The 12,420-nt window shown below is 56.2% G+C and overlaps 1 protein-coding gene across 5 annotated transcripts in view; it reads left to right on the top strand.

Moving 5' to 3' along the window:
* CNTFR (ciliary neurotrophic factor receptor) overlaps positions 1-12,420 on the top strand; it is a 335,695-nt gene that overhangs the window by 85,550 nt on the left and 237,725 nt on the right. Inside the window, exon 1 of one of the 5 annotated variants that reach the window (XM_090037552.1) lies at positions 11,231-11,544. The exons of the other annotated variants lie outside the window; for them this stretch is intronic. Coding sequence (XP_089893678.1) covers positions 11,530-11,544 — 15 coding nt within the window. The 5' untranslated portion in view covers positions 11,231-11,529. Of the gene's footprint in view, positions 1-11,230; positions 11,545-12,420 lie in introns of those variants that run through there. 5 annotated transcript variants of the gene reach the window in all.

Below are 12,420 nucleotides of genomic sequence, written 5' to 3'. Positions count from 1 at the left end.
GTGGGGTGGTCTGGAAGCACGTGGAGGGTCCAGCTGAGAAGCTGGCACTGTGCAAGGGGGGAATGGGCCTGGCCCTGCATGCACGGGCACCCACGGCAAGCGGCTGTCGGCGCCGCGAGGTGCTGCTGCTCGTTCTGCGGCACGAAGCTGCTCCCTGGGCTTGCTGTAGCAGGGATGGGCTGGCTGGAAATCAGCACCAGAGACTGGGTGGGAGAGGGGGAGCAATCGCCCCGGGCTTGCTGCGTGCGGGGGCCCAGCTGAAGACACCCTCCAGGTCCCTCTGTTCCAGCTCAACCTGCTCCAGCCATGGAGCAGCAAAAAGGAGAGCATCACCAGGCTTCCCGTGCCCCTGCGACATGGGGAGGTTGCAGGTACAGGGGGCCCTTGGGGGTTCCTGGATGCCTCTCTGCTCTGCCAACGCACGGTGCCCATTGAGATCCTCCTTTGCATCCCTGCTAAGATCCTGGGGAGATGAGAGCGCTCGTGCCCTGGTGCACCGGGCTTGCACACACCGACACTTGCACGTTACCTGGGGAGCTCAACCTTAGGTCCACGCAGAGGCACCCAGTGCCCTCTCCTCTCTATGAGGAGCGGGAAGGATGGACAGATGGACTTGAAGGCTCAGCATGAGGTTGGCAGTGGCTGCAGGCAGTTTCAGCAGGACCCGGATTAGCCAGCGGGCTAGTCCAGCTTGGCTGGCAGAGGAACGCACCTCTGCTGCTGGGCCCTTTGGCAGATGTGTAAATACAGACTAATTGCATTTAATGGCTGCTCGTTCCGCAGCCCCCGAGCAGGGGCGGGAGCCGCGCAGGGTTTGCCTTCATCAGACCTGCAATCTCTGGCTCATAAAATTATTCTGCGTAGCATGCAGCACGCTGCAGCGAGGGACCCTGCCCAGCCCCACGCCTGGCAGCTAAGGCCCTGCAGAGCTCACCAGCACGCAGCAGACGTGCGAGGGAAGGGGGATGAGGAGCTCCTTTGTCTGGGGAGACGGGTCTGGGTCCCGGGGGGGGAGTTTGCAGAGGGCTGTCTTGCAGTGCATGCTGCTAGGTGTGGCTGGTGCATGCTCCCAGGTGTGGGTGTTTCCACTTCCCCTGCTGTGTGTGTGCACGTGCATGCATGCATCTGTGTGCTTGCGTGTGTGTGGCTGCTGTATCCTGTCTGAGATGCTCTGGGAGCAGCAGGCACCTGCCAGAGCAGTTTGCTGATGTGGTGCCTCTGGGTCAGCCTCGGTGGTGTCATTCTCCTGGCTCGTGGCAAGCCAGCACGTGACAGCCCCTGGTGTCACCCCCTGCCACAGCTCGCAGGGCCACTGGGCTGTGTCATAGAAATCCTAGAGCAGCGCGGCTGGAAGGGAGGCCCAGAGGTCACAGCTAGTCCAAGCCCGGTCTGAGGCAGGATCAGCCCTGTGGAAACCAGCCCAGACACAACCAGCGTGCAACCTCTGAGCAAAACTTCAGCCACCCCTGACACAGCCCCAGGCATCACACCTGGCCCTGCCTCAGGGAAAGCAGGGGGATTGCGGTGGTCAGAGTCAAGTTGCTGCAAAGGGGGTTCATAGACACTGAAGAGACCCCAGGCAGAGGCCGTGCCCCTGCTGCATAGGAAGGCAACCCCCCCCCATCCAGTCCAGACCAGTGTGACCAGGGAGAAATCCTTTCCTGCCCCAATGCAGCATCGGGCTAAGCCTGAGCACAGGGGCAAGACCCTCCAGTCAGGACCCCGCAGGGTTGGTCCCAGCAGGAGCATTGGCCCAGCCCAGCCCCAGCCCCAGCCTGGGCTGCAGCAGCACCAGCGCCTCTGGGGGAGGCTTCAAACCCCCCAAGACATGGAGCAGAAAGGGGGTAACTATCAGGCCCACCATGCACCAGCTGCTCCATTCTCCAGCCACTGGTTTTAAGACCACCAAGCCTTTGAAACCCATCTCCATGCAGCACCGATGAATGGCTCGTCCTGTAAAGCCCTCCTACAAACCCAGGCCAGTCTTGTGCCCTCACAGCACGACTTTCATGGGTATGGGTGAGTGTGTCCATGCAAGGCCTGGGCAGCAGAGAGAATGGGTCAGGCTCAACCCAACTTCAGCCTTTCTAAAGCTCCTCCTGCCCATCAGCCAGCCACCTTCGAAGGGGAATAGGCGGACATGCAGTAGCTCAGGCATCGGGGTCCAGCCTTCCCAGTAAATAGCAGGATGCTCTCCCTGCAGAGCTAATAGGATTTGACGTTTTTAAAAAGGAGAGCTTCTGGAAATCTAAAGCAGTGATTCCCTAAGGGTGTGCCAGGGTCTAGCTGTATTAGATCTGACCCATGAGACCTCGTCTGGCCCAAGGGGTTCCCCCACAGGCCTAGAAATGTGGCTGTGGGGGGAGTGGAAAGGGCAGTTATCCAGCCAATGGGGTCAAAAGGTTGGGCATCATATCACTGTGTAAGTCTTATTGATGGATGGATATGCATGCATACACATGCACACACATACATACATATGTCAGTAGTAAAGGGACACGCTTATGTCCATAACACACACACTGTTTGGGTTATAAGAGGCAAATGTGCCAACAATTTTAACCGAGACAAAATGTGCCCTGGGGATCTGAAGTTTGGGAAGCACCGATCTAAAGTGGTGGCAGATGACAGAACAAGGAGCAATGGGCTCAAGTTGCAGCAAGGGGAGTTGGGGGTGGGTATTTGGAAAAACTTTCTCACTAGGAGGGCGGTGAAGCACTGGACCGGGTTACCCAGAAATGATGGAGTCTCCATCCTTGCAGGTTTTGAAGCCCCGGGTAGACAAAGCCTTGGCTGGGATGATGTAGCTGGGGCTGGTCCTGCTTGGAGCAGGGGTTGGACTCGATGTGACCCCTGAGCTCCCTTCCAGCCTCATTGTCTGTGAGTCTATGAAAATTCTCCCTTTGGATGAAGCAGCTGATCCTGATCAGTGTAATTCATGGGGGAGCTCGGGCGGTTTCCTTTTCTTTTGTTCCCAGGGCTGCAGGGCGTTGAGGTTGGCTGGGAGCTGCGGGAGCAAAGGACTGTCTCTCCCTCACCGTCCGGTCTCGCTTCGGGTGCTGAGTGTGCAGCACCATCCTGCTTCCTTGCTCCATGAGGTGCCGAGTGCTTGAAACTGAGCTTGGCTCTGTGGCTGCTTCCTTGCAAAAGCTACCCACCTTGTGCCCCGGGGTATTACTACTGGGTTTTGAATGGGACCTGGCGCTTTTGTGGGATGGCAGCAGAGGGGGGAGGAGGAGGAGGCAGCTTAGACCGAGCTGGAGCTCTGCTCTGGCAGCTTCCTAAGTGCCTGGCTGACCTCTCCCGGCCTGGCTTCTCTTGACCAAGCTGTTGGTCTGCTCCCTGCACTGTTGACTGTTCCCGCGCCTGGTCCGAGCGCTCTGCTCCGGCAGAACAACATTGCAAACATCCTTTCCTCTCCCTGCGCTGTGGGTGTATCCCTCTCCGGAGGGTCGGTAGCGATGGCTGGGACTTTCCACTGGTGAGTGGGCGAGGCTGGAAGCAGATGAAACCACACATGGGCTGCCTACCAGTGAGGATGTTGCACCAGTTTTACTCACACGGGCAGGTGTGCGATGCACGGCCCAGGTGACTCGCCATGTGAAAGGCAGGCCAGGGGGCTGCATTAGGCACGACGGGCGTCTATTCCCGACCGAGGAGGGACAGATATGCTGGTGTGTGTGAGCATGCACCTGTGCATTTTCCTGGGCAGCTTGCACAGCAGCGGGAGGCCCTGGAGAGCGCTGTGTGCAGCAGGAGAGAAGCACGGCGGGGGTGGAAACCCCCAGCGTGGAAGGGACGGTCCCTGCCTGGGTCACTCCCAGCTCCCAGGCTTTGCAGGGCAGCACTGTTGAAGCACTCCCTCGTCTGTCTTCTGCCTGCTTGCCCAGTGGTATTGATGGTCTGAGCATCAGTAGGGAAGTGCTGGGAGCGAGGATCACCGTGACACTTGTGTCCCCAGAGATGGCAGGGCATAGCAGGGGTGATACAGCCTTCATTTGCTGCCTTGTCTCTCTCCTGATGCTGACAGACAGTGCTTCCCCTGTCAAAGCCGCATCCTTTGGTGAGGATGTCACTTTACCCTGCCTGGAGAAGTGTGTTCCTGGTCAGGATGGGCATCTCCGGGCCTGGGGCAATGCAAGTGGCACACATTTCTGCTCTCTCAGGTCTGCGATGCAAGTGAGGACACATTTAGCTGTAATGTTGCTAGCTCAGCAGTGGCTTTGGGGTGGGCTATAGAAACCCACCCCAGCCCCAGGGTGCTTACCTAGGTGGGTGGCTCATGTGCTACCATGCTTTCTCTGCCAGTGGCCCTGCTAAAGAGAGGAAAGTTTGCCAAAATCACTTCTCCAACTGATGCTCAGCTCCTTTCTCTTTCTCTGCTGCTTTCCCAGGCTGCAGTGCAGGCCTTTGGTGTGGAGAGGAAAACTCCAGGGCAGTCAGCGATGCCTGTCCCTCTCTCTTCTGGCCTCGCTGCAAGTCTCATTGCTCCCCACATCTGCTGCCTCCCTCAGCTGGGACCTGCCCCCTCAGTGGCCTGGATGCCACTGCTTTGTGCCCACCCTCCGGCTGGGGGGCAGCAGCTGGAGGATGCAGGCAACAGCAGATTGATTGGACTCGGCCTGCCCCCAGCACTCTGGTGTTGGCAGAGCCTGTCTCTCCTCTCTGTCTCCAGAGAGCAGGGTGACACTGGCCCTTGCTGCCAGATTTAATCCCTGTGGCTCCGGGCTCAGGTCCCAGCACCCGGAGTCATGGGCTTCTCCCAGAATCATGGTCCTTGTGTCAGTGCATTTCCAGCAAAGGAGCTTGGGCTGCCAAGCAAACACCAGCTAAGAGTCGTGGTGTGTACAGGTGCCCTCTGCTCTTAGCTGGTGCTTGCTTGATGGAGAGGTGCCGGCTGGGACGCAGGACTGGAGTATCACCAGCATCACCTGGGACCTTGGTTTTCCTTTCATAAGGATCCTTGACATCATTGAGCATAGCAGCATAGAAAATGAGAGTAGGCAAGGACCATGCAGGGAACGGATGGGTTAGTGCTCACAGGATTGGGTCAAGAGCACCTTGTGCTTAGAGTCATAGCATCGTAGCCTCATAGGGAAGCAGGGTAGGAGGGACCTGCCAAGGTCACAGCTAGTCCAGCCCCTGCCTGAGGTAGGATCATCCCTGCCCAGACCAACCCAGATAAACCCGTTGTCCAGTTTCTGAGCAGCGAGACACAGTCATCATGAGACAGCCCCAGGCATCACACCTGACCCTGCTGCAGGGGGGCATGGCTGCCAATGTCTTGCTGCTGCAAAGGGGGTTCATGGATGCTCCAGAGACCCCATGTAGAGGCCATGCCCACTGCAGAGAAAAGCAAACCCCCACAATCTGTACCAATCTGACCATGGGGGCGGGGGGGAATCCCTTCCTGACCCCAAATATAGTGAACCTGGGTGGAGGGGCAAGCGACTCGCCATGGATCTTTGGGCAGTCCCTGTGCCCTCCCTGCAACATCATCCCAGCCGGGGTGGCAGGTGCGGATTTTGGACCAGCTGGAGCTTTGGTCTGACTCCTTACAGCAGGTCTCATGAGCTCAACTCTAGCTAAGCCAGGTCTTTGCATTTCCTGCGATTTCCCTGCAGTGTGTGAGACTGACATGGCAAACCACAAAGCTGGGAGTGAGATACATGAACAGGACCTGCAGAAAAGGAGGATAACATTTTGCTTTGAAGCCTGCTGGTTCTCTCGTGGGGGAAGTGGCTAAGGGGACCCCATCCAGCAGTAGGCAAGCAAACTGGTGTGGCACCTCTGAGAAAGAGGACTAACCAGGGCCTTCATTTAAGACAGGAATTGAATCCCAAACGAGCCCCTCCAATGTATCTATCTCCCCACAGCCACAGATGGAAATGCCGACGTGCATGAGCCATTTACAACCTTGTGGATCAAAGCTGGGGAGCACTGGAAACCCCAGGAGCAACTCTGAGCAGGGCAAGCTCTTTCCATCTCAGCTCTGCTCCACACGCGGAGGTTGGCACCAACTCAAGGTCTCTTACAGGCAAGACTGAACCCCAGCTGGGCACCTGTTCCTTGTGCATCTTGCTTGTGACTTGTGTGGACTCACACATGGTCTACTGTGTCCCCACCAAGGCATCCCATCCATGCAAGGCTCACAGCAAAGAAGGGGGGAAGTTTGTTTCCAGATCCAGCAAGATGCTGCACCATCTTGTCTGGTACCACCTCCCGGTGTGGGAGAGACCCTCTCGGAAGAGACGGGGCCAAGGCAGATTGTCGTCGTTCCTCCTCTAAGCAGGCTAAGCCATCTGGGCTTCTGCAAAGGCGCTAATACTTCCCATGGCACCCAGCGGTGCTATGCACTTGATTGGCACAGCCCATTCTCTGGATGGGAACTTCCTCTGGATCTAGGGGGCTGTAATGGCTATAGCCTAATCCACTGTGGAAGTGGAACAAGCCCTTTAGCACATAGCAGGGCATGGAAGAAATGGTTATTAATCAATAGGTGAAGTCCCAAGATCATCGAACCTGACTTTGCCTTAGGAAGGGTGGACTAAATGCGGAGTGAGGTGGCCCAGAGTTTTGACCCTGTTCTAGCTGGCGCAGATGTAGCGGAGCTTATTGCTGATCATGCCTTTCATTGTGAATCTGGTCTGTCTGTCTGTCTCCACCAGCCCATCATCCATTCCTTGGAACAGATGGTTCCTTGTCATTTTAGCTAGGCATATTTTTCAGATGAATTGTTTACTTGCTCCAGAAATGCAGATGAGGGTCGATCGAAATTATCTGCAAACCTGCCAAAAAAATGGCCAAATCTGTCAAACTATTGCAGCCAATATAAAATTTTGGAAAAAATGGAACGATTCTATGGGGAAGATGACTCTTATCATTTCATAGTTAGTTTCATAGTTTCTAGGGCCAGAAGGGACCTGAGTAGATCATCTAGTCTGACCCCCCGCCATGGCAGGAAAGGAGTACTGGGGTCAAACGACCCCAGCAAGGTGTTCATCCAGCCTCCTCTTCAAGACCCCCTGGGTAGGAGCCTGCACCACTTTGCTTCCAGACCCTAGCCGCCCTGACCGTGAAGTCGCGCCTCCTGATATCTAACCTAAATCTCCCCTCTGCCAGCTTGTGACTGTTATTCCTGGTCGCTCCTGGTCGTGCTGGGGGAACAGGCACTCCCCCAGTGCCTGCTGGTCCCCTCTGACTAGTTTGTAACAGGCCACCAGATCCCCCCTCGGCCTTCTCTTGTGGAAGCTGAACAGGTTCAGGTCCCGTCGCCTCTCCTTGTAGGACCTGCCCTGCTGCCCCCGACCATGCGAGTGGCCTCCTCTGGACCCTCTCCATGCTGTCCCCATCCCTCCTGCAGTGCGGCGCCCAGAACTGGACGCAGTCCTCCAGCTGCGGCCTGACCAGTGCCGCATAGAGGGGGAGGGTCACCTCCCTGGACCTGCTCGAGATGCATCTGTGGATGCAGGACAAGGTGCAGTTGGCCTTCCTGACCGTGTCCCCACACTGCCGGTCCATGTTCATCTTGGAGTCAATGATGACTCCCAGATCCTTTTCCGCCTCTGCACTGACAAGAAGGGAGTTCCCCAGCCTGTAGGTATGGTGCTGGTTCTTCCTCCCCAGGTGCAGCACCTTGCACTTGACAGTGTTGAATCCCATCCTATTTTCATCTGCCCACCCCTGTAACCTGTCTAGGTCTGATTGCAGCCTATTGCTCCCTTCTAGCATGCCCACATCCCCCCACATCTTAGTGTCATCAGCAAATTTGAACAGGTGCTTTTTACCCCCTCGTCCAAGTCGCTGATGAAGATGTTGAACAGTGCGGGCCCAAGGACCAAGCCCTGGGGGACCCCACTGCCCACATCCTTCCAGGTTGAGAAGGACCCATCCACCATCACCCTCTGGGTGTGGCCTTCCCACCAGTTGGCAACACATCTGACTGTGGATGTCGACACCACAGCCCCCAGTTTCTTAATGAGAACGGGGTGAGAGACAGTGTCGAAGGCCTTCTGAAAGTCCAGGAAGACTACGTCCACTGCTACCCCTGTGTCCAAGGATTTGGTGACCTGGTCATAGAAGGCCACCAGGTTGGTCTGACAGGACCTGCCGCTAATGAACCCATGTTCGTTGCCCTTAAGCATGACCTCCCCTGCTGGCCCCTTGTGGATATGTGCCAGCATAATTTTCTCAAACAGCTTGCCTAGGATCAAGGTAAGACTAACTTAGAGGGTACAAAGGGCACTTAAAACATGAGTGGCCATATGTTAAAGCTCGCTAATGTATGCTAAGTACCCTCTGAGCATCTCAAAGTAATGCAGCTTCAGGCAAGGGCTATGTCTGGGCTGTGCTACCCAGCTCATGTTAGGGTAACTTCAGTCTGCGCCAGTGAGATAAAAGGTCCATCTACACATGCACTTTAAAACGCATTAGCCTATTTGAATGTGCATTAAAGCAGCTCAGAGGGTGTCTATACACGTGCAGTGAGGCTGCTCCAATGCACTGTAATTACATGTGTCGGAGTATACTCAATTAATTGAGTCTGTTGGAGCATGGTAATTACTGCGCTTCAGCAGACTCCAGCATCACGTGTATCAGCATCCCCGCACTAAAAAATGGTGGTGGGGGCGCCTTAACTAAAGCTTGTTCAAAGTGGATGTTGATGCAAGTGATGCTCTGGGTGTTTTAATTAGAACAGCTCTTGGAGCTACTCTAATTAAAGTGTACCCCCTCAACTCCCAGAGCACACGTATAAACACCCAAATCAGAGCTGTGCAGGGGAACAAATGGTATTAACCCTTTAACATGTGACTGCTCACTGCACGGTCTACCTATAACACCTCTTAATACTCCACAGATGTAGTGTAACGTCACTCTATCGCAACCAAGAAAAACAAATATGAAGCGTTTGCTTGAAAGCAGAAGTTGCAATGGCTGCTCGGATCATTTTACGGAGGAAGCCAAAAATTCGTCACGCTGATTTGGTTCCAAATGAGCGTTTGTTTGTTTAATGTTATTTTTTTTGGCTCGGGCAGAGAACCGAAACATTCGCTATTCATTCACCTCTGCTCCAACGTGCCTGCCGGGTCATTTGGGCATGGGGAGTTGAGAAGGCGGGTCCATTCACGTGCTGGCCGTCTGCTCGGATGGATAGGTGTTGGGCATTGGTCGCTAAATCTCCTGGTGTTGAAGTCTGCCCTGTGCGTGGGTGGTTGAGCTCGTGCAGCTGACCGCAAAGGACCTTCCTTCTCACATGACCTGAAGGACCGCTAGCCGGTCACCCAACATGGAGAACATCTCAGCATGCTCATGAGCATCTGGCAGGTGGCTGAGAGATGTGAGATTGGTGGCTCCCACATGGGGGTCTTGCAAAGCTCTTTGAGATGCAGAGACTTTCGCTTGAACTGCCCTTTGGGAGAAAAGTGACACATCTCCTCCCCTTGGTGGGAAAATCTCCTTTTTTACAGGGTGATTTTGCATCTCTTTGAATTCAGCCGGCAGCTGCTTTGCCAAGGCCGAACCTTATGCTGCCCGCGCCGTTCCCGGGCTCAGATATGACAGACATGTGCCAAGGAGAATCACTGAGATGGACAGATTTGTGTGCATGCGTGTGTGAGAGAGAGAGAGACTAAGTGTGTGTGTGTGTGTGTGTGTGTGCGCGCGCGCGCTTTGAGTATTCCCCATTAATTAATGGACACTGGAGGCTGTCGTCTTGGTGATGTTGCTGTAATGAGTGCTCAGTGGGGGGTGATAAATTGCTTGTAGGACATGATGGCGGGGAACGCTGGGTGAGCCGTGCAGGGGGAAGGCCCGTAGATGTTCTGAGCGAGCCTCTGCCCTGGTGTGAATGGGAAGCAGAGCCGGGTCCCCGAGTCATCCAGTGGCCCTGCAGCAGGGGACCGGAGTTGGGGCCAGGCCACCCCGTGTCTATGGGGCACCCAGAGACACCCCCATGCAACCATGCACAGGCAGGTAGGGGAACCCCACGTCCAGGGACTGCCGTGCCCCTTTGCCAAGCCCACTAGGACGAGGAGAGGCAGGGTTAGGAGCCTTATCCCCCATGGATAGAGCCCTGACTGTGTCTCCTGGGTCTCCGAGAGAGTCCAGTGTCCGACAGGGCCATTAGATAATCTCATTTGGCCTTTTGCATAGCACAGGCTGGTACATCTTGCCCAGATACCCTGCTGGCTCCAGCTTTTTGGGTCCACCTGTCATGTGCCACATGGAAAACAGGCAACCAGCACCCGAGACCTCCACCAAAGGGTGACACTGGGGCAGGTCGGGTATACCTAGCTGGGCCCAGTGAGCGCTCCCTGCCCCTCTGCGCATCTACCCTGCCCTCGAACTAACTTCAGACATTTTCCTGCCCCTCCTTCCTGACCCCAACTCTGGGGATAAGCTGTGCCTGAGCCTGGGAGGGGTCTCTGCCCCAGCTCCAAGCACGTGTCCACCCTTCCCAGCAGCTTGACTCCAGCAAGGCCAGTCCCTGATGCTCCGGTGCAGTGCACACAAAAGCCCCCCAGCCCTCCCAGGAGACATCAAGCCAGTTGCGCATCGGCGGGGGGAAAGTTCCTTCCTGACCCCGGAAAAGCCCTGAAGCATGAGGGTGATTATAGCAAGCAGCGCAGGATATCTGTCCTGAAAGCACCTGCAGGCTCTGAGTGAGCTGGGGGTCCCGAAAGACCCACAGCGGCCCCAAGGACCTTGCTGCCTGCCCCGCGGGTGGCACTGGGGGAATAACCTCCGCGTGCAAGTATAACCGAGCCCTCCGAAACGGGGAAGCGGAGCCGCGTTACGTGAGGTCGCGAGCCATTACCTCGAGGGGGCCTTCATCAGGCGATGAATTCTACTTAATAAAATAAATACGGAGAGAAAATGTAATTGGATTTCATTTATTACCCAGTTCCGCCTAGCAGCCCAGATTATACAAAGGCAATTAGAGCGAGCTCTCCATTAATAGCTCTCTCCCCGCCACCCAATGGGCTCGTTCCTTCTGGCTCAGATCATTTCCTTTCTTGGAGCCAGCGCCTGGCAGCTAAAGGCTCAGGGGGCACAGCGCTGCTGCCAGGGGACTGCACACAAAGAGAGCCCTTGTTGCCGGCGTTTGCAGAGGGCTGCGAGGCGGTGGCAGCAAGAGCACCGCCTTACCAAGGAGCCTTGGCGAAGCAATGGGTCTCTCTCCTCTTGGCAAGGAAAGGCCCAGCCCTGCCACCCACCTGAGACCTTGCCAGCCCCTTTGCTGACTCTGGCCGCTGTGCCAAATTCGATGCCACTGCTGCGGAGACTTGGGGAAATCTCTTGTCCCCATTGCATCGGGTCTTCCTTCCCTTCTGTCCCCTGTCTTCCTCCCCGAGCGGACTAGGGAAGCCAGGGTCCGGCCGGGATCTGCAGAGGAGCGCACCGTGCAGGACCGGGGAGAGCTGACCCCGTGCAAGCATCCGCGCCTGGGCGAGATGCTGTGACCGGGGAGGGCCTCAGCTTGGCGGTGACTGAGCATGGCATGGGAACCACCCACCGTGTGCTAAGGCAATGCTTGGAGTAGGGGTGAGTATATCACAGGCCTCTCCTCTCCCCCCTGCCGCCCCCCAGGGCAATTTCAGCTGCATTGGGGGCACCAGCAGCAATTAATTACACCCCCACGGGCTGCTTCTAAGAGATCCCCTGCGGGCTCCACGTCACCGACCTCTGCCCAGAGGCCAGGCTGGGCCCGTGACGGGGCATCCAAGGCTGCCATGCAAGGCCAAGGATTTGGCCTGGGGCAGCGTCTGCAGCAGAGACGGAGAATAAGGGCTGGGAGGATCTCTCTGAAGCCGTAATTGAAAGCGCTGGGGACAGCTGCTTGGGAGCTGTCATGTCCCCGGGATAGAAAGCAGCGCTGGGATGGCTCTTGTCATGGAAAACAATGTACAGGTTAATCTGTATTGAAGGCTCCTCTCTGTCTCCCAGCTCCTAATCCCTGTTTACAAGACAGGAGCAGAAGAGACAATTATCATGGAAATAGCAGGGAAAAGACAGAATTGGCTCCCCACACACGGTAATTGAAGGTGGGGGTGACCTGAGCGTGCATCGCGTGTGCCAGCAAGTGGGGAAAAGGTGTGCAAGGCCATTGGGGGCTGGGTATGAGTGATGTGTGTGCGTGTGAGGCCATATGGGGTCAACCCGTTGTGCTGGGGAATCTGGGGTGAGCGTGCACTAACGAGCGGGAGTGCACTCGTGCATTATGGGAGGTACCTGTAGCTGCACGCTGCTTCTCGCGGCCTGCTTTCCCAGGATCTCAGCGTCGGAGACCATGCATGCCCGCTCTGCGGTGGAAAGCCCTCTTCCCTGTTGCAAGCTCACGCGTGTGGAGCTCCTAAGGCTTTCGGGCAGCCTGCGGGGAAGGAAGCCAGCTTGCCCCGTGCCGGGAAGCACGCTTTAATC

Source organism: Crocodylus siamensis, chromosome 3 (genome assembly GCF_052110815.1).
Source record: "Crocodylus siamensis isolate JL-2025a chromosome 3, ASM5211081v1, whole genome shotgun sequence".
Taxonomy (NCBI): Eukaryota; Metazoa; Chordata; order Crocodylia; family Crocodylidae; genus Crocodylus; species Crocodylus siamensis.
Note: the sequence above shows the minus strand (reverse complement) of the source record. Positions and strands in the feature narration are given on the sequence as shown.